Raw genomic sequence first — 22,491 nt, 5'->3', positions numbered from 1 at the left:
TACCATCCCTCACTGGAAGGACAGATCGTGAAGCTGAGGCTCCAATACTTTGGCCACCTCATGAGAAGAGAAGACTCCCTGGAAAAGACCCCGATGTTGGGAAAGATTGAGGGCACAAGGAGAAGGGGACGGCAGAGGACGAGATGGTTGGACAGTGTTCTCGAAGCTACGAACATGAGTTTGACCAAACTGCGGGAGGCAGTGGAAGACAATAGTGCCTGGCGTGCTCTGGTCCATGGGGTCACGCAGAGTCGGACACGACTAAATGACTAAACAACACCATCCCTCAGTCTTAGGGACTCCACTCCAGATTTGTGTAGAGTTTACTCCTTAGCCTTTTCTTCCCCCACAAGGCAGCGGAGGTTTAGGATCAGCCCCCCCCCGATTAGCTCCATCTGCCTCTTACTTCCCTCTGCAGTGTGGGCAGAAACCGCCTTCTTGACCGTTTGACCCACCCTTGGTCTTGTCCGCTCAATTGGCCCGAAGCCTTCCACATTCATTGCCGGTTGTCCTGTGGGATTAGCTGACCCATGTTAGGCATCTCCTTCCCAACATTTTAAACTGCTACACCACATGGACTCTCCTTCAGCCGTTCCTCACGGAACCTGGTCTCCACGCAGTCATAACAGTGCATTGTCTATCGACCACTGGCTTCGATCCGCGAACGAGAGGAGCAGCGTGTTGGAAAACTGTTGGCAAAGTGGTTCCGGTGTGCCAAGTCTACTCTTACAGTGTGAAGGTCACCAGTGTTGGGGGGGGGCGTGGGTGACAGGGAGAAGACCCTGTTATAGTTTAGAACTTTAGATGGCATTAAAACATTTGTGTGCATGTGTATATGCGACAGCAGCCCAGAGTTGGAAAGAAGGCAAAATCCCCTCCGGAGAGGAATGGCAAACCAAGCTGATGGACCACACCGAAATGGCAAAACTGACTGGGAAACTCAGGAACCAAGAAGACAAAAACTTTAAGAAAGAATGGAAATTTACTGTATTTAGGAGACCACTGTAAGCAGATGAAAACATGAGCAGGATTTTAATAACACTTGTATTATGGACAATATGGACAGATACGAAATATGGATTATGAAATAATATGCAGTTGAAAATGTTGACAACAAGTCCCACGGAGGGGGGGGGGTAGGAAGTCTGGAGATTCAGAGACATCTCTAAATGTTGATAGTTACTTGCTATTGTTTTAACTCTACACTTGTAAAATCAAATAAAAAGTATTTTCAACAAAAAACAAACATTTTTGTGCATGTGGACAGACTTCTAAAACGGTGGTTTCAGTGATTCCCCCATTGGCACAGAGGCTGCCTGGAAATATATATATGTAATATTTCATAGATAACAAGGCAGCTGGGATTGGTACTTTGACCTGCAGCCAGTCTGCTTGCAGTTGGTTCGATGCCAGGAAAATTGTTTCGAAAAAGGTACAACAAATACTTTCTAAAGTTAAAAAAATATATATGAAGGAGGGGGAGAAGGAAAGGGAGTTTCCAAACTTGGATCAGACCTTGATCACCCCACAAAGGTCCCAAATGCATTTCCCTAAGGCAGGCACCCCCAAACTCGGCCATCCAGATGTTTTGGGACTACAACTCCCATCATCCCTAGCTAATGGGACCAGTGGTCAGGGATGGTGGGAGTTGTAGTCCCAAAACATCTGGAGGGCCGAGTTTGGGGATTTCTCCCCTAAGGCCATTGACAGATGGGAAGATTGTTTCAGGTAGACCTGCTGTTTTATTTCCAACCTGGGCATGTTTCAAGTTTCCTGCCCAAATCCTGCAACTTCAACCCGCAAATGTTCCCATGTGCGTACACTAGCGCTATGACTTTTTTACTTTTTCCCTCCCGCAAAAAAAACGATTTCCTGCATCATAAAGCGATGCACTAGATGCACTGAAACAGGGTCCAATTCTTCTGAGTTGTGAAGATCATCTAGCCATGCAGGAATTGCAACTCGATCACCCATGATTACTGACCACCTAACTTCTGCTTAAAAACCTCCAAGGCTGAGGGAAGGGTTTATCACATGTGGTAGACTTGTAAAGGGGCAAAAGAGTGTTGAGAAATAATTTATAATGAATTGGAAAAAATGCTTAAAAGTACCTTTCAAAAAAACCCAGAAAAAACACACCAGAATCCTTTTTGTTGAGGATAATTCAGATGGAAATTTCCGGGTGCCAAAAAAAGACTATTTATGTATGCTACTACTGTAGTCTGTGTTTTTCAGCCCCCAAATGGAAAACGAGTAGGGTCCCAAGCAAAGAAGAATGGGAACTTAAACTGATGGAATATGCGCAGCTTGCAGATTTAACATATAGAACAGGCACCCCCAAACTTGGCCCTCCAGATGTTTTGGGACTACAATAATTCCCATAATCCCTGACCACTGATCCTCTTAGCTAGAGATGATGGGAGTTGTAGTCCCAAAACATCTGGAGGGCCGAGTTTGCCTATGCCTGCCCTAAGCTACTGAAGATAATGGGGCCCTTTATATGTCCAGCTGTTGTCGCTGTTTTTTGTGTTGAATATGTGGTCATTTATGGACCTAATAGGTATCGAAAACCATTTGTACATGCAGAGTGTAGGCACCCTATATATAGAAATGAGCAAAACCAGTGATATTTTAGGGAGCAGGCTAGCAGGCGGGGCCCATGACTTTTACATCATAGGAGCCTACACAACACAAAACACTGTTGCTGTATGTGTAGGTTTTATTTTATTTTTTATCTTATATTTTGGAAATGTACATCCAGTTGTTGTTTTTCCTTTAATTTTTTGGGGGGGCCCCAAGAGAGTGGTGCCCTAAGCTATAGCTTGTTTAGCTTATACGCAAATCCAGCAGCGGATTTAAGGATGCTTAAACCAGGCATGGGCAAACTCGGCCCTCCAGATGTTTTGGGACTACAACTCCCATCATCCCTGACCACTGGTCCTGCGTGCACATGGGAACATTTGCGGGTGGAAGTTGCAGGATTTGGGCAGGAAACTTGAAACATGCCCTGATTGGAAATAAAACAGCAGGTCTACCTGAAACAATCTTCCCATCCATCAATGGCCTTAGGGGAGGCATCCCCAAACTCGGCCCTCCAGATGTTTTGGGACTACAACTCCCATAATCCCTGACCACTGGTCCTGTTAGCTAGGGATGATGGGAGTTGTAGTCCCAAAACATCTGGAGGGCCGAGTTTGCCTATGCCTGATTTAAATGAATGTTCTAAAATGTAAAACAGAAAAACTTGGTAAAAATTATATCACCTCTGTGGCAGATGAAGCTGATAGAATTTATGGAACTGTCCGAGCTGACTGGGAGACTCCGGGACCAGGGGGAAGAATCCGTGGAAGAAGATTGGAAGAAATTTAAGGTTTATTTAGAAAAGAATTGTAAGAGTTTTCATTAAAAGATTTGGAAGTATAAAGAGGTTGTGGAAGATTATTAGTTGAGTTATTATTATATATTAAGATTTAGTTAAGTGTTGTTATTGTATTGAGTTTTAAGATTTAATTAGAACAGATTTGTATTTTGAGATAATTATAAGAGATTATAAGATTGATAAGTTAGTAACTGATATAATTTGTTTAGATAACTATTAAGAAGATTGGAATCAAGATATGGAAGTACTAAGGAAGTAATATAATGAAACGTAGTGGGGAGGGATTGGAGGAAGTCGACAAAGACAGAATTTTTTTGATAGAAGAATGTTTTGATATTTCTTTATTGTAGTGTTGGCAATGTGTTTCTGTGTATATCTTGTGTGTTTCTTTTTGTGTGTGTGTGTATGTTGTATGTTTTATTTTGCAAAATCCATAAATATATTTTTTTTAAAATTATATCACCTCTGGGGCAGGTTCTTTCTCTCTTATTTATTTATTTAATAATAATAATAATAATAATAATAATAATAAATTTAATTTGTATATCGCCCTATCCCCGCAGGTCTCAGGGCGGCTCACAAGAAAGCAGCAACGTATGGCTGAGAGAGAGAGATGCCGCCTATTGAGCGAGGTTGAGACACAACGGAAACTAGACCTTCCTTTCCAGCCATCCCGGCTGTATTCTTAGCATCCCACTGGAATGCTCCATTATTCACCCCGTGGAGAGGGGGGGAGGAGGAGGGAAGACCTGGTGGCAGGGAGGAGCTGGCGAGAAGAGGCTTCGCGACGCCTCTCAAGTCCCACCCATCCCGTGGCTATTTCCAACAAGCGATGCCCCCTGGGGGCAAGTCCCACCCCATCGCGCTCCCGCCGCCCCCTCAACTCCGTCTCCCGCCTCCTCCTCCCCCCCCCCCAGCCCCGTGAATGTCCCGGCCCGCCTTGGCCAGCAGCGCAGCATCACAATCCGCCGTGGCCCCGCCCCCGGCCAGGTGCTATAAAGGGACGCGCCGCGCGCCCTCGTCCGTCTGCTGCCTGCCTGCTGCCGCCGCCGCCGCCGGCGGGAGAGGGAGGCGCCGCTATCGCCGCCGCTGGCTTTGCTGCGCGTCCACACGAGCGAAGCTGCGCTGTTCCCGGCTCGCGAGCAGGAGGAGCGCCGCTGCCGCCCGTTGCCCGGCGAGGGATGGATCGGGGCCAGAGGCCGCTCAGGTTGCAACGCTGAAGCCATGAAGACCCTCATCGCTGCCTACTCCGGCGTCTTGCGAGGTACGGAGAGCTTGGAGGTGGTACCCAGGGTGGGGAAGAAGAAGGATGTTTTGGGGTAGGGGGATGGGTTGGAGGAGGGGGTTTTTGGGGTGGGGTGGGGGGGAGAAGCATCCACCAGAATTAATGAAAAACATTATAAATAACTGAGGTTCTGCCCCCCACCCACCCAGTAGAAGCCTGTGTCCTTCCTTTTGGCAGATGATCAGGTGCCAGCGAAAACGGCAAGTTTTTTAGCGGGGGCAATTAGAACAAGATCTATTACGCATTTGCTTATGGATGTCAACCCCCCCCCCAAATGTATTTTCTATACTTAAGTTTTTACCTCTATCTTCAGTACATTTTATTTTATTGCTACAGCTCGTGACTGATGCAAATAAAGATTCTTCTGATTCGACAACTTTAGGGACTGATCTCCTTAAAAAAAAAAAAAATCAGCTGCCCCCCAAATCCTGGCAACACCCCTGGGAAGAAAGAATTTTATATTTTATATTCTATACTCTGCATGTAATCTCTGAATGTCAGGCAGGATCTCTCCCCCCCCCCTATCGCTTTCATAGAATCATATAATTGTAGAATTGGAAGGGACCCCAGGGGTCATCTAGTCCAACTCCCTGCAATGCAGGAAACTTAGTCAAAGCATCCATGACAGATGGCCATCCAACCTGGACTTAAAAACCTCCAAGGAAGGAGAGTCCACTGTTGAACGACTCATTACTGCCAGAAAGCTCTTCCTGATGTTCCATCAGAATCTCCATTATTGTAACTTGAAGCCATGGGTTCGAATCCTATCACCCAGAGCAGGAGAAAGCAAGCTTGCGCCATCTTCTGTGTGACAGCCCTTGAGATATTTGAAGATGGCTATCATATCATAAATGGCATTTCCAGCCCCCCCTTTCTGCCCCTCCCCACCTTGCAGTTTTAAGGGGGGGGCAGCTGAAGTAACAATTTGCCAAGGGATAGCATCCAGTAAGGGTGCCAACTTTTATAAAATGGGGGGGGGTTAAGCCCTGTCCCGCAAAATTGATCTCACAAGAGATGACACTACACATACGCCATATGAATGGCAATGTCAATCAACTGGGGAGGGGGCTAAAATATTTTATTGTGGGGAGTCTGAAAGGCCTTGGCGCCTAGGAGTTGACTCCTATGAAATGCAGCGGGGCAGATTAAGAAAGGGAAGAATGTTGTTGGGTTGAGGTGTGATTCCATGTGTGCAAGAGGGGAGGGGAGAACAGTTAACGGCAATCTTTTAGCCAGCTTCCTTATTATTGTCTCAAGGAGGTCCACAATAACAATAGCAAAAGGGGATGTAAGTTTGAAACGTTGAAAGATGTGCAAGAGAAAGCCGGCCATTCCTTTCAAAAGAAGCTAAAACTGTTTCAAAGAGACACAGAAAAGGCAGGTCAGAACGAAGGTGTCCTCGGTTGTTTGTGGAAAGTGCAGATAATGGGTGCTTCTCGTATCTGGACAGGAATGGTGTTCCTGTGCAGATCTGAGACCTCTGGAATATGCAGGAGAAATTCAAGGACCTTCTTTGGCGATCCCTCGTAGCCGAGGAAGATTGTCTTCCATGAACACGGCTTTAACAGTGAGTCCGTAAGTGACTGTGGAGGCCAATTCTGGATCTACACGTCCTTCCGCAGTGGGGACAATAGGTTTCCAGGCGGGAGTTGATCACGGTGAGGGTTTGCCAAGCGTGCCTTCCTCTTAGCACATTTCTCCCTTGTGTCCTGTGTTTGAGCATCTTCAAAGCCCATGGCACCTTTGGTAAAGGCTGTTCTCCTATTGGAGCGTTTGCAGTCCAGTGTTTCCCAGTTGTCGGTGTTTATACTACTTTGATTTACCTCGAGAGAGTCTTTAAACCTCTTTTGTTGACCACCAGCATTACGCTTTCCATTTTTAAGTTCGGAATAGAGTACAGTGGTACCTCTACGTACGAATTTAATGCGTTCCGAATGCACATTTGTAAGTCGAAAAAAATTGTAAGTCGAATCCCATAGGAATGCATTGGGAGAAAAAAATCGTAAGTCGAAGCAACCCTATCTAAAAATTCTTAAGTAGAAAAAATCCTATCTAAACTGCATCCAAGATGGTGGACGGAGCTCCGTTCGTAAGTAGAAACATTCGTAAATAGAGTTATTCGTAAGTAGAGGTACCACTGTAGTTGCTTTGGAAGATGATCATCGGGCATCCGCACAACATGACTACAAGAAAGAAGATTCCACCTAAACATTAGAAAGAACTTCCTGACAGTAAGAGCTGTTCGGCAGTGGAATTTGCTACCAAGGAGTGTAGTGGAGTCTCCTTCTTTGGAGGTCTTTAAGCAGAGGCTTGACAGGCATATGTCAAGAATGCTTTGATGGTGTTTCCTGTTTGGCAGGGGGTTGGACTGGATAGCCCTTGTGGTCTCTTCCAACTCTATGATTCTATGACCAGTCCAACGAAGTTGATGTTGAAGAACCATCGCTTCGACACTGGGGATCTTTGCTTCTTCCAGTACACTGGCATTAGTTTGCCTGTCTACCCAAGTGATGTTATCTGTGACGGGCCAACACCTTGACCCAGGAGCGGATGGGTAGCCATTGCAAATGCCGCAAGCAAGGTGTTTGCATGTTGGCCGTGGTTTGCCTCTCCCCCCCCCCCCATGAGCAGCCTAGCCATTTTGTTCTGCACCAGCTGCAGCCTCCAGACCAACCCCCAAGGGCAGCCCCAGAAAGAGCACACTGTAGTAATCCAGCCGTTAGGGTACTGCTGCACAGGCAACTGTGGTCAAGGTATCCCATCCAGGAATGTCCGTAGCTGTCTTAAAAGACATCCTTAGCTGCCGAGGGCACCTTTGCCAGCAGCCTGATCCATTTTATCAACGCCCCCCCCCCCTCTCTAGCCTCTTCTAAGTTGCTTCTTGGTTAAGATAAGATATCTTTATTGTCATTGTCCCCTTGCGGGAACAACGAAATTACTCGGTTGCTACATCCACTCAGATAAAGCATTCTGCATAATCCAAAATTACAAAACCTAATTAAAAACAGTAAATATAATACAAATAACAAGTAAAATAAGATGACTTCAAAGTCCAGGCTTTCCATTTAAGGCCAGAATCGCTCTAGAGAAGAAACTGTTCCTGAGACGGCTCGTTCTTGCCTGCATAGTTCTGTATCTCCGTCCCAATGGCAGGAGCTCAAAGAAATGGTGACCAGGGTGCGTTGGATCTCTTGAGATGTCTAGTGCTTTTCTATGGCACCTGGTGGTGTAGATTTGTTCTAAGGTGGTGAGTGAGCAGCCAATAATGCTCTCTGCTGTTTTAATAATTCTACACAGCCCTGCTCTGTCCTGAGAAGTACAGCTTCCGTACCACACACATAAACCGTACATGAGCACGCTTTGTATGGCACAGTGATAGAAGGCAAGCAGCAGCTTTTGTGGAAGATGGTTTTTCCTTAAAATCCTCAAAAAGTACAGTCTCTGCTGCGCCTTCTTCACAAGCCCCCTTGTGTTAACACTCCAGGACAGATCCTCCTGTAACTCAACGCCTAGAAATCTAATCGTTGTTACCGTACCCTCTCCACACAAATTCCTTCAATCAAAAGTGGCTGGACCTTGTTCTTCTGTCTCCTAAAGTCCACCACAAGCTCCTTTGTTTTCTTTGTATTTATGAGCAAGTTGTTAACTCTGCACCACTCTGTCAGCCTTCAGAGTGTTAACTCTGCACCACTCTGTCAGTTTCCCTACCTTCCTATTCTTGAATTGCTGAACCACTTTTTGATGGACTTTTTGGCTCTACGGTTGCCATATGGTACAATGCTCCATTCTTCCTGTGTTCCCTAGAACTCACATTGCTAGCTCTTTAATGCTGCATGCCTCTGTTGGCCCTTTGAGGTTTATTTGCCCCCAGGTGTTCTAGCTGTGCGTTCCAACAAGGGGTTGGTGCGATGTTTTCCTCCCTTGTTATTACAGCTGCTTAAAACAATGACAAAACAAAAAGCAGAAAGTTAATCATTCACGGAGGGGGGTCTGTGAGTGGAATAGAGCTTCCGCCTGCTGGTGCAGTTTACCTCGGAAAATGATACTGGGGGGCAAACAGAGGGAGGGCTGTTTCCTTTGTGCCCTTCCTTCTTGGCTGTCAGGCTTCTTGGAGGAGTCAGGTTTGCCGCTGTGGAAGAAAAGCAAACTTGAACTTTTGGCCTGATCCTGTAAGGTGAAGCGTGAATGGGCCAGTGAGACGGTAAGCGTTTGAAATGCTAACCCATAAATGCAATGATGACCACAGACGCGGTGACCGAAATGCTGCTATGAAAAACACAAGGTTTCTCTGGAGATCTGGAGATCTGCAAGTATTGGGTGTGTGTAGACTAAGCATGCTTGCAAGCTTATTTTCTCTTGTTCTGGAGATCAGGACCCGACCCGATGGATTCAAGTTACAAAAGAAAGAAAGAAAGAAAGAAAGATTCTGACTAGCCATAGAATCATAGAACGGTAGAGCTGGAAGGGACCCTGGGGATCATCTAGTCCAGCCCCCTGCAAGGCAGAAAAATGCAGCTGTCCCATACAGGGCTCGAACCACCAACCTTGGCGCTACCACCACCATGCTTTAACCAGCTGAGCTAACCAGCCTGATATCAGGAAGAACTTTCTGACCTTAAGAGTTGTTTGACGGTGAAACGGAATCTCCTTCATTGGAGGTGTTTAAGCTGATATTATTGTTGTTGTTGTTGTTATTGCTTTTCAGGTTTATAAGTTTCATTATTTTTACAATCATTCTAACGTTTCAAAACTTGACTTCCTTCCCCCTCTTTCTGCGGTTCCTTAAATTTATTTCTAATATCTTCTGTGTATCCAAATTAACTTACGTTGCTCATTTATTCATCTCCTTTAAGTATATACTCTTATGAAACTGCAGGTTATTACAATAATCCTGCCAATGTTCTTATCTGTTCATAATTTATCCGTAAATATTCAATAAACCATTTCCATTCCTATGTAAAAAGTTTGTTATCTTGATTTCCTTTTCTTCCGGTAAGAATACGCCGTTTCTGCATATTCCACAAGTTTTTGTGTTTAAGCTGAGTTTTGATGGTCATCGATGCTTTAGTTGAGATTCCTGCATTGCAGGGGGTTGGACTAGAGGACCTCTGGGTACCCTTCCAACTCTGAGATTCTATGGTTCTGTGCTATGTTATGGCAGCAGAGCAGCTGTGGGACTCTGCATGTGGCTGGTGTTGTCCCATAAAAGCACCTTCCATGTATTGGAGCAATAGCTTGAATTCTTTGTAGCACCAAAAGCGCTCGTCAAAGGGCTTTGCACATTGGCAATCTTTACTTATTTACTTGGCTTGTGTGCTGTTGGCTTTCTGCTAAGGCGCTCAAGGCCATTCGAGCCTCGCCATTGAATAGGCAGGACCCCAAAGGGACAGAGAGCAAACGGGAAATTATGCAAACAGTTCCCAGCGTTCTTTGGCCCTTTTGCCGGAAAGGCTGTCTTGCAGGTGCTTGCTGCTTGCTGATCCGAAATTCTCTGGGATGCAACCTGGCCTGCTGTGGGCCGCCTTCTTCATGGTGGCTCCTTGTCTGATGGGTTTCCTCCAGAGAAAAGCTTCGTTGCCCCATTCCCCCCCCCCCCACTTTCCTGGGAGCAAGTCTTGTTAAAGACCAGGCTTGTTAAAGACCAGGCTTCTTATAAAACTTGCCCGTTTGTGCTGTCACAACCTGTTCTCTCCCTCTTAACTGAATTCAGGAGGGATTCCCTCCCAGAAAAATGTCCGAAAATCACAGCCCAGGGGAAACTAAAGGCCGACCTTTCTTGAAATGCTTCTTTTGCCTGTTAAAGTATTGGCTCAGAAAGCATGCACATTAAAAGCATTGGCTGTGAGCCTGTGTGAAAACAATAGTACAGTGGTACCTTGGTTCTCAAACGCCTTGGTACTCAAACTATTTGGAACCCAAACACTGCAAACCTGGAAGTAAGTGTTCCGGTTTGCGAACTTTTTTCGGAAGCCGAACGTGTTCCGTTTTGAGTGTTACACTTCCGTTTTGAGTGTTACTCTGAGGTCTGTCTGTTTTCGCTATTTATTTTGCGTTTTTGTTTTTGCGGCTCTTTCCGTTTTGGTTTTGTGACTGTGTGGAACCCAGTTCAGCTACTGACTGATTGATTGTGTGACTGCAGTACATCATTTATTGCTTTCATTTTATGGATCGATCGTCTCGTTAGATGGTGAAAGTCATGTTAAATTGCTGTTTTAGGGGTTGCTTTTAAAAGTGTGGAACGGATTAATCCATTTTGCATTACCTCCTATGGGAAAGCGCGCCTTGGTTTTGGAACGGACTTCCGGAACGGAATAAGTTTGACATCTGTTGGGAGGGCGTTCCACAGGGCAGGCGCCACCACCGAGAAGGCCCACTGCCTGGTTCCCTGTAACTTGGCTTCTTGCAACAAGGGAACCGCCAGAAGGCCCTCGGTGCTGGACCTCAGTGTCCGGGCAGAATGATGGAGGTGGAGACGCTCCTTCAGGTATACTGGACCGAGGCCATTTAGTAAACTCCTTACGTTGGAGAACCTTGGGCTTAGGGCCAAATAGGACCCTCTAAACCTCTTCATCTGAATGTGAGACGAGCCTGCTGGCTCAGACCATCCTACAAGCAGGATTTCAATGCTAGACCATTCTTTCCAGCAACTGTGGAGGCAGAGCACATCCATCGTGGCACACGAATTTGCCTATAATCCTCTTTTAAAGGCAACCACTCACTCCCCAGTCCACTCCACACACACACACACACACACACACACACACACATCGGCATCACCCCCCCCACCCTCCTCCACTCCTTTTCCCATACTGGAAATCATAGAATTGTAACGTTGGAAGGGACCCAGTGGTCATCTAGTCCAACCCCCAACGCCTCTTGCTAGCCTGGATGGGGGAAGCACTTGTGAAAAACCTTGAACGGCCAGACCCAGTGCCGGATTTACGTATAAACTAAACAAGCTGTAGTGTAGGGCCCCACACTCTTGGGGGCCCTGAAAATTTTTAAAGGAAAAAAAAAAGACTGGATATACTTTCCCAAAAATATACGATAAAAAACAAATAAAACAAAACCTACATGCAGCAACCATGTTTTGTGTTGCGTAGGCTCCTATGATGCAAGTCATGGGCCCCGCCTGCTAGCCTGCTCACTAAAATATCACTGGTTTGCTCCTTTCTATATATAGGGGGCCTACATTCTGCATGGACTGGTTGGATGGCAACATGGGCAAATGGCTTTAGAGTACCTGTTAGATCCATAAATTACCATGTAGCGTATACGGTTGTTGTTTAGTTGTTTAGTCGTGTCAGACTCTTCGTGACCCCATAGCGTATACGGTATTCAATGCAAAAAACAGCAACGATTTGTTGTTGACAAAGGACAGCTGGACATATAAAGGGCCCCATTACCTTCAGTAGCTTGGGGCAGGCATAGGCAAACTCGGCCCTCCAGATGTTTTGGGACTACAACTCCCATCATCCCTAGCTAACAGGACCAGTGGTCAGGGATGATGGGAATTGTAGTCCCAAAACATATAGAGGGCTGAGTTTGGCCATGCCTGGGTTAGGGCCTCATCAAACCTAAATCCAGCTCTGGCTGGACTGTACAGCCGATTGAATAAAGATACAAATCGCCCCTGTTGCCGCACCCAACTGTGGCATGTGCCCCCCACAGAAGGTCGCCTAAAAGGGGATGCGGCCCTTTGGCTGGCAAAAGGTTTTCCCCTTCTGCCTCACAATCCTACCTAACGCCAGTATTTATGTGTAAGGTAAAGGTAAAGGGACCCCTGACCATTAGGTCCAGTTGCGACTGACTCTGGGGTTGCGGCACTCACTCATCTCGCTTTACTGGCCGAGGGAGCCGGCGTACAGCTTCCAGGTCATGTGGCCAGCATGACAAAGCCGCTTCTGGCGAACCAGAGCAGTGCATGGAAACGCCGTTTACCTTCCCGCCGGAGCGGTACCTATTTATCTACTTGCACTTTGATGTGCTTTCGAACTGCTAGGTTGGCAGGAGCTGGGACCGAGCAACGGGAGCTCACCCCGTCGCGGGGATTCAAACCGCCGACCTTCTGATCGGCAAGCCCTAGGCTCTGTGGTTTAGACCACAGCGCCACCAAGGCTCTATGCACATCCTAGGGAGGCGCTGCCATGTGGAAGCAGGTCTGTCCCTTGCGCTCGGCTCTGTCCTTTGCCACGTTCCGTTCTGCTGGGTTTCCCTCTGCGATGGTGTGCCGTTCATGCGCGATGCAGGATCTTGGAGGTGGGGGTCCCGTGGGGCCCTCCAGAGGTCACCAGACTCCAACATCCATCCATCCCGTTGGCCATTGCTGAGATATGATGGGTGTTGGGCTTCTGTTTCTGGGCTGCTGTTTCTCCACCCTTGCACTATTTGTTTGATGTTGGGAGCCGCCCAGAGTGGCTGGGGAGACTCAGCCAGATGGGCGGGGTATAAATAATAATAATAATAATAATAATAATAATTATTATTATTATTATTATTATTGTGTTTTCGATATTATGTTGGGAGCCGCCCAGAGTGGCTGGGGAAACCAATTCAACCAATTCATTTCAAAGTCTGACTTCCTTCCCCCTCTTTCTGTGGTTCCTTAAATTAATTTTTTTAACATCTGCATATCCAAATTAACTTACTTTGCTCATTTATTCATCTACTTTAAGCATATACTCTTATGAAACTGCAGGTTATTACAATAATCCTGCCAATGTTTTTATCTGTTTGCTATTTGTAAATATTCAATAAAAAGTTTGTTATCTTGATTTCTTAATCTTCCGGTGAGTTTTGCCATTTCTGCATATATTCCATAAGTTTTTGTATCCGTTCTTCCTTTGCTGGGACTTCTGCTTCTTTCCATTTTGAGGCAAGTAACATACTGGCCTCCACTGGCTTGTAATGTCTCTGCCACCGACAATGTGTACCATAAGCTGAACAAGGTTAACAATTTAAGGGAATGCAGAAAGGGGGGAAAGAAGTCCAGTTTTAAAATATCAAAATGAATGTAGAATCAGTGAAATGTATATATCTGAGAAGTAAAAATGATTTATTTTTATATAAAAAAAGTGATTCCGAGAGAAGGTGGGCTCGGACCTCTGCGCGCTGCCTAAGCTGGTGTACCGAATTGGCTATAAAATTTGAAAGCTTTTCTTGGCCCGGCGCCACAGCTCCTCAAGGAGCCGGGAACAAGCGGACCTATGTTAGCTGCTGCTTGCTCTTTCCGCCGCTGCGCACGGCTGGCTGGGAGAAACCAGCCGAGCGAGCTTGACTTCACCGTTGTTAAATATATGACCTTCAGCACCTAGCGCCAGGGGAAGGAATCGGCAAGAAAATGATTGATATCGTTATCTCTCTCTCCCCCCCCCACTCCAAACAGGAACATCTTAAAGATTAAGCTTTAAAAATAGGTCTTTATCCAGGGCAGGGTGATTTAATGGCTAAGACTTCCTTTCACCTCTGGGCCTCGTGTAAAAAGGGTGTCTCTCGAGTGGATGGAGATCGCTTGAGAGCCCCTCTCTTCAGGGTACTTAGAAGTCTAGTTTGGCATTGAGCCGTATACTGATTAATTACTGTTCATATTAATAATTTGAATAAGAATAAGTCATTTTAGCTACTGAACCAGGTGACCCTTTTGTGCAAATGCGCAAGTTACCCTGTGTTACTCAGAAGTAAGTCCTGCTGCATTGAATGGGGATTACTCTGCAGTAGAGATGCCAGGGCAAAACTGTCAGATGGGTACGGTACAAAATAATAATAATAATAATAATAATAATAATAATAATGCTGCTTTGGGGGTTGCATTGAGCTTAATTTAAGTGCGTCTCTTTTGCACCTGACTTCATGGATTATGGATCTCGGAGTTCCATTTTTTATTATTTACAAAATCCTGCAGCCTTGAAGGTCCTCCCTCCCCTGTAGTAACAGACATAAGGCAACACAAGACCAGTATGCTAATGGGGAATTGCACCATAAGCGCAATTAGCTCTTTATTCCTGCTGCGTAATTCCTTATCCTGATATTAAACCTTTGGCTTACGAGGGGGGGAGCTAAGCCACTTACAAACTCACTTGTGCGCTGAAAAGCATGGAAATTGCAAGCTAAGGGACCTGGGCTTAACCCCTGTGCCTTGTAAGCACATTTTTACAATCACACAGATTGTGCTTATGTGACTCGGCGGACCTTCAGACGCCCCTTTTATCGTGCGTTCGTGATTTGCGCTCATGACTATCCCACTTTCAGTGCTTGGCCTTTTGCGCCTGCAGCGGTTTTGGGGCGGATGTACCGCTCTGTTTTTGATCCATGCTAGTTTCCTGCTGAAATCCTTCAACTTTTCATGCCACAAACCTTCCAGGGTTGTTGTTTTTCTGCCACGGTGCAAGAGTGCCACCTCCAGGGGGCCAATAATGCAGTAACAGTGGGGGGACGGGACGTGGCCGATTGGAAAAATGAGAAATGGAGAGAAACAGGGACAGTCCCCCCATCCCTATTTAGGATGGAATGTCCTGCCCTACAAATATTCCCCTGGAAATTAGAAACGAGACGTTGCTAAGAGAAGCAACATTGGCTCCCAGTATGTTTCCAAGCACCATTCAAAGTGTTGGTGCTGACCTTTCAAGCCCTAAACTAGGGGTTCCCAAGCTAAGGCCCGGGGGCCAGATGCGGCCCAATCGCCTTCTAAATCTGGCCCGCGGATGGTCCGGGAATCAGCATGTTTTTACATGAGTAGAATGTGTTCTTTTATTTGAAATGCATCTCTGGTTATTTGTGGGACCTGCCTGGTGTTTTTACATGAGTAGAATGTGTGCTTTTATTTAAAATGCATCTCTGGGTTATTTGTGGGGCATAGGAATTCATTCATATTTTTTTTCAAAATATAGCCCGGCCCCCCACAAGTTCTGAGGGACAGTGGACCGGCCCCCTGCTGAAAAAGTTTACTGACCCCTGCCCTAAACGGCCTCGGCCCAGTAGCCCTGAAGGAGCATCTCCACCCCCATTGTTCAGCCTGGACACTGAGGTCCAGCTCCGAGGGCCTTCTGGCCGTTCCCTCACTGTGAGAAGTCAAGTTACAGGGAACCAGGCAGAGGGCCTTCTCAGTAGTGGCACCCGCCCTGTGGAACGCCCTCCCATCAACATTAATGTTTGATGTTTTATTGTGTTTTTAATATTCTGTTGGGAGCCGCCCAGAGTGGCTGGGAAAACCCAGCCAGATGGGCGGGGTATAAATAATAAATAATAATAATTCATAGAATCGTAGAGTTGGAAGAGACCACAAGGGCCATCCAGTCCAACCCCCTGCCGAGCAGGAAACTGTTGGGGTTAAAAGCAAAATCAGCAGAAACTGGTTGAGGAACTTACACATAGAGACCAAGACTTAAACAAATGCTTGGTTTAATGGAGAAAGTAAATTTAACAAAAATTAAATCAGGCTTATACAAAATACCCACACAACCAAACCACCCACCAAGAGCACACTGGGAAAACGCCCAGCACAGAGGCAACACACAACACCCCTGATATACCCTGCATCATCAGCTTCACAGCAACACCTGTAGAGCTGCTCCACAGCTGCAGAGCCCCAGTCATTAAATCTTTCCTGACTCTTAAAGGTACAGTGAAACAATAATGACACTTTTACACAATCATTCAACAGAAACACCATCAAAGCATTCTTGACATATGCCTGTCAAGCCTCTGCTTAAAGACCTCCAAAGAAGGAGACTCCACCACACTCCTTGGTAGCAAATTCCACTGCTGAACAGCTCTTACTGTCAGGAAGTTCTTCCTAATGTTTAGGTGGAATCTTCTTTCTTGTAGTTTGAATCCATTGCTCCGTGTCCGCTTCTCTGGAGCAGCAGAAAACAACCTTTCTCCCTCTATATGACATCATTTTATATATTTGAACATGGCTATCATATCACCCCTTAACCTTCTTTTCTCCAGGCTAAACATACCCAGCTCCCTAAGCCGTTCCTCATTATTATTATTGTTATTATTATTATTCCCTGGCTCCCTGACATATTGGCTTTGTGCATGCAAGGGAGGTTGCACACCCCCCCCCCTTCAACCACAAGAGAGTGTTTGAGGCGGGAGGAGACCTTTGGGTCTCTGTTTGGAGGCTATCCCAGGGCACGGTGGGCCATCCTTTGCAGATGCGGCTGCCTGACCTGTCTGAGAAGAGGCACGGAAGGATGGGGAAGTAATTAAACTTCCCTCAAAAGCAAATATTGGCTCTCCAGAACAAGAGGGTTTACAGGTAGTACAAGGTGAAGAGATTTGGGTGTGTAAATAATGCGGCCGCAATCGGATCATTAGGAGTGCTGGAGAGTCAGTGGTCTTGGCCCAGGGCAGGGCAGGAGTCCAGAGCTTCACTCAGCAAAGCATCTAGAAGGAGTGTTTGTTTGTGTGAAGACTCATTAGGGAGCAAGCCAAGTAAAACACCTTCCCATTAAGTCCGTTGATCCCTGCCTGAAATCCTTGGGAGCTCCTGCCAGTCTTTGTGGACTAGGGACCAAGAGTTGTGTCCCACGTCCAAAAAGATTTCTGCATGTGCTACAGGGGGAAGTGAGGGGCAGACAGGGCTTGTCCACCTGGGAAGGGAGCCCCTCTAGGAGAAGGTAAACTCTGACCCTAAACCTCTGCTGCCTTGTGGGATATCTTCGGGAGAAGAAAAGTGTTATGTACTGAGCTGAATCCTAGAACAATAGGATCCAGAAGGCAGCAGTCTGATTGGTCTGCAGGAGCCACCCAATCCAGCTCCAGGTGGAAGTGAATCAGCAACCTGGTTGGCTTGCAGGAGCAGCCAATCTGGCTGCGGGCAGAAGTCAATCAGCAACCTGATTGGCCCACAAGTGCAGCCCTGAAGTAGCCAATTACGCAAGGCCCATTGTGTAAATAATGTATATAAGCAGACGTTTTGGGGGAAAGAGCCATTCTTCTCTTCTTCCTCTATTGCTACTACAAGCTGAATAAAGAGCATGAAATTCACTCTCGACTCCGAGTATATTTCAAAAAGGCAAAGGAGTCAACCCTACACAAATCCAGAACGGAGTCCCTAAGGCGGTTGGACGGCGCCTTGTACGCCTCCTTCCAGCAGCTCCTGCAGCCAAAAGTCCTTCCAGCAGCTCCTGCAGCTTCAAAAGTCGCATCTACGCATGACCGGAAGTGCGTAGATGCGACTTCCTGTGTCGGTGGCGGCCATTTTGGTGCCCATAGATGGGCGGGCCGACACCGGAGGTTGCGTCGACGCACTTCCGGTCATGCGTAGAAGCTACTTTTGATGCCGGCGGTGGCCATTTTTGGTGCCCATAGAAGGGCAAAGCGACACCGGAAGTTACATCAACGCAACTTCCGGTGTCACACGGCTGCCGGTCCCGGATTCTGCAGTCCGGGACTTGGAAGGTAAGCCAAACGTCTTGCTCTGCTTCCCTTTGGGCCACACCAGCGAGTCCGAGAGAATCATAGAATTGTAGAGTTGAAAGAGATCCTGAGGATTGTCTAGTGCAGTGTTTCTCAACCAGTGTGCCTCCAGATGTTTTGGGACTACAACTCCCATCATCCCTAGCTAGCAAGACCAGTGGTCAGGAATGATGGGAGTTGTAGTCCCAAAACACCTGGGGGCACACTGGTTGAGAAACACTGGTCTAGTAGACAATGTGCTGAGATGCATTAAGAAGAAACACTATTTCCTGAATTTGGGTTTTGTCAACTCGGGCATTGCTTAAGGTAGCCTTCCCCAACGTGGTGCCCTCAAGATGTTTGGGTCTACAACTCCTTTCAGCCCCAGCCATGGTGGAAGGTTGAGGGCCGAAAGATCTTGGTGGGAAGTTGGTTTAAACTATGGCAATGCCTTAACCACGTGTTGGTGTTTTGAGATGCCATCTTTTCAGCGAAGTCATTTTTCTAAAAGCAAAGCTGGATTAGAAGAGTTGAGTTAGTTTTAATCCTGAGACTCTTGTCTCAAAAGTCAGTTTCCTTTTGGGAATTATAGGGACAGACCTACCCAAACAGTATAGAAATTTATTCATGTATGCGGCTACAGCGGCAAGAATGTTACTTGCCCCCCCCCCCAATGGAAAGGAAGTCCCAGTGAAAGAAGAATTGATACAAAAATAAGCAGAAATGGCAAAGCTTGCTGGAATAAGAAGGAATCAAGATAACAAACTTTTATTTAAATATGTGCAAATAAACTGTAAACAGCTAAGGGCATTGACAGGATTGTTGCAATAACCTGCAGTTTTATAAGAGTACTTATTTAAAGTAGATGAATAAATGAGTAAGTTAAGTTAATTTGGAATATGCAGAAAATATAAAGAAATGAATTTAAGGAACCACAGAAAGAGGGGGAAGGAAGTTGAGTTTTGAAATGTTTAAAATGCCTGTAAAATTATTGAAATGTATAAAATTGAAAATCATTTAAAAAATCATTTTATGGCCTACAAAGAAATAATGAGACACGCAGCTTTTTGGCAGCCCATTGTCATCTCCCTTAAGTTTGCCTGCTTGAAGTAAGTCAAAGTAAAACCAAACAGCAATAGTTAGCCATTAGGAAGTTTGTTCTGGTACAACGATAAGAGTACTCACATTTTGATACTCTTAAGTAATCTGGGTGCGTTGTAAGTAAAGTTATTTTCTATTGTTGCCCATATGTTTCCCTCCCTTTTCTGCCTCCTTGACGTGCCTGCGGCAGGGAATTTGTTACCGTCTTGAGAAATCTGAGAATCCCAGAAACTGGAGAATGGGTTTCCTCGTAGCTGCCTTGCAACATCTATCTAATGGCTTTTGTTCTGTTTTGGAACGGACTGTGCAGAAAGGCTGACCCAGGGACAAATGGGGTCGCAGTGGTGGGAAAGACGTTGAAAGCCACGAGATGGAATTGTGCAACGCGAATGCTCACGTTAAGGCAAATCTGTGGGTCTCGCAGCTGTGAAAATGAAAGGCGAGTCTCGCCAAGAGACTTGAAGTTCGCTGACGTGCTTGATGGCCTTTTGGCCACTGCACTGGGGTCTGTTTATTAAAGCGCTAGGGACCTACTTAAGCGACTCTGGATTGCTCTGTTGTATTTTCACGTGCGTGCCAGCTGGTTGAGTGCCATCTCATACACACACACACACACACACACACACACACACACACAAACACACACAGGGACCCAGGTGGTGCTGTGGGTCCAGTCGTGTCCGACTCTGGGGTCGCGGCGCTCATCTCGCTCTATAGGCCGAGGGAGCCGGCGTTTGTCCGCAGACAGCTTCCGGATCATGTGGCCAGCATGACAAAGCTGCTTCTGGCGAACCAGAGCAGCACACGGAAACGCCGTTTACCTTCCCACCGGAGCGGTCCCTATTTATCTACTTGCACTTTGATGTAGTTTCGAACTGCTAGGTGGGCAGGAGCTGGGACCGAGCAACAGGAGCTCACCCCGTTGCAGGGATTCGAACCGCCGACCTTCTGATCGGCAAGCCCTAGACCAGGCATTCCCAAACTTCGGTCCTCTAGATGTTTTGGACTACAGTTCCCATCTTCCCCGACCACTGGTTCTGTTAGCTAGGGATCATGGGAGCTGTAGGCCAAAACATCTGGAGGGCCGCAGTTTGAGGATGCCTGCCCTAGACTCTGTGGTTTAACCCACAGCGCCACCTGGGTCCCTATTATTACATTCCTCAAAACTTATTAGCACTACCGAATTTATCTTAATGTTCCCAGCGTTTTCAGCTGCACACGGTTATTTGCTATATATTCAGCAGGTGTTTGCAATCCTCTCTAAACGTATGTTCTTCTTGTTCTCTTATTCCATATGTTAAATCTTTAAGCTGCATATATTCCATCAGTTTAATTTGCTGTTCTTCTTTGGTTGGGACCTCGCTCGTCTTCCATGAAAGCTGTCGTTTTTAATGCCCTTCCTTGCCCCAGGCGGGGGCATCAAGTGCTTGTGGGTTGATGGACGGCCTACTTTTGACGGAGAATTACAGAATCATAGAATTGGAAGGAACTTCTAAGGGCATGAACCCCCTCCAATGCAGGAGGCAATGCCACCTCTGCCCAAATGACTTCCACCCATCTTGCGGGCCATTGTGCAGTTGCGATGGATGTGGTGTGCCCTTTTTACGGGCTTTGGTCTCCACCTGAGGTTGAGACTCCATGCCACCTGCCAACTGGTGGACGCATCACATTTTCGTGCCATGCGCTCTTGGCCAGAGGTCGCCAATGTGGTGCTTCTCACGTGTCATTAGAACTGGATCAGTTAGTAGAGCAGGAGACTCGTGATCTCAGGGTCACGGGTTCAAGCTCCACGTTGGGCAAAAGATTCCTGCACTGCAGGGGGTTGGACTAGATGACCCTTGTGGTCCCTTCCAATTCCAGTGCTGGGATGGGTGACAATCTCATGCAAGCGAATAAAAGGAGAGCCTAGCTGCTGGATCCGGCCAGGGGCCCATCTAGTCCAGCCTCCTGTTTTCACAGCAATCAGCCAGATACCTGTGGGGAAACCCACCACAGGGTTTTAACGCAAGAGCATCTCTCGCCTCCTGGGATTTCCAGCAACTGGGCTTCAGAAGAATCTCTGTCTCCAACTTTGGAGGCAGAGCATAGCCATAGCGGCTGTCGCCATCAATAGCCTCTCCCCCTCCATGAATTTGTCTTTTACTATTTTAAAGCCATCCAAGTTGGGGGCCATCACTGCCTCCTGTGGCAGAGAGTTCCATAGTCTAACTGAATAATTTCTTTTGTCAGTCCTTTCTTTCTAAAATAAGTGGATAATCAGACATGCCTCTTTCATGTGCCCCTTCGCCTTGCCAGTGTTTCCTAAACTTGGGTCCCCAGCTCTTTTTGGACTACAACTCCCATCATTCCCTAGCTAGCAAGACCAGTGGTCAGGGACGATGGGAACTGTAGTCCGAAAACAGCTGCAGAAACAGTTTGAGAAACACCGTCAGCTCCCAATATTCTTACGTAAACTCAGAGTTTCTCCAGCGGTAGCACTCGGTACAGAGGTATTCTGCACCTTTTAAAGAATGTTGTCGAGGCACGGATTTTGGCAGGTGTAGCCTGTGCCAGGGCCAGGAAGCTATGCTTGCTGAGATTCCGTCTTTGACACACAAAAACTATGGACATTGACAGCAGTCCTGCATCCTTTGCTTGGGATGAGCCTAGTTGCTCTGCTGTTCCCTTCAGGAGACGCCAAATCTCTTCCATCATCTCTGCTCATCAGCTGCCTATTTTAAGTGCGGCAATTCGCAGGAGCAGCCAGAGCGTGGAAGATGCACGACTCCTTTGACTCTGGTTTCTAGGGTGAGAGGAGCTCCAACATTTTAAGGTGACTTTTGGATTGGACTATTTTGGATTCTCCGCCACCCCACCTGCTGTTAGTGAGTGCCAGAAAAAGTGTTGCGACAGTGAGAGCAGAATTAGTTTCTTGTCCACAGGGACCAGGTGACTTGTTCAGGGCCATTTCTCAAATGTATGCCATTTCTTTCCTTGGCTATATAGCAACCAGGTGGTGACTTGCATGGATGAATAAGCCTATTCTGGGTAGAAAACAGTGCCGTAGTGGGTGGCGCTGCGGTCTAAACCGCTGAGGACGGCGGTTTGAATCCCCACGATAGGGTGAGCTCCCGTTGCTCTGTCCCAGCTCCTGCCAACCTAGCAGTTTGAAAGCACACCGGTGCAAGTAGATAAATAGGTACTGCTGTGGCGGGAAGGTAAACAGTGTTTCCGTGGGCTTTGCTTTCCTTCACGGTGCAGCATTGTTCCAGAAGCGGTCTAGTCATGCTGGCCACATGACCCGGAAAATTGCCTGTGGACGAGCGCCGGCTCGAGATGAGTG

At 46.8% G+C, this 22,491-nt stretch overlaps 1 protein-coding gene across 1 annotated transcript in view; it reads left to right on the top strand.

The window, feature by feature from the left end:
- The first annotated feature begins 4,357 nt into the window (after positions 1-4,357).
- Positions 4,358-22,491, top strand: part of DGAT2 (diacylglycerol O-acyltransferase 2) — a 45,975-nt gene continuing 27,841 nt past the window's right edge. The window contains exon 1 of the mRNA XM_035115823.3: positions 4,358-4,643. Coding sequence (XP_034971714.1) covers positions 4,604-4,643 — 40 coding nt within the window. The 5' untranslated portion in view covers positions 4,358-4,603. The remainder of the gene's footprint in view (positions 4,644-22,491) is intronic.

The sequence above is a fragment of the Zootoca vivipara genome, chromosome 4, assembly GCF_965207765.1.
Source record: "Zootoca vivipara chromosome 4, rZooViv2.hap1.1, whole genome shotgun sequence".
NCBI classification, from domain to species: domain Eukaryota; kingdom Metazoa; phylum Chordata; class Lepidosauria; order Squamata; family Lacertidae; genus Zootoca; species Zootoca vivipara.
Note: the sequence above shows the minus strand (reverse complement) of the source record. Positions and strands in the feature narration are given on the sequence as shown.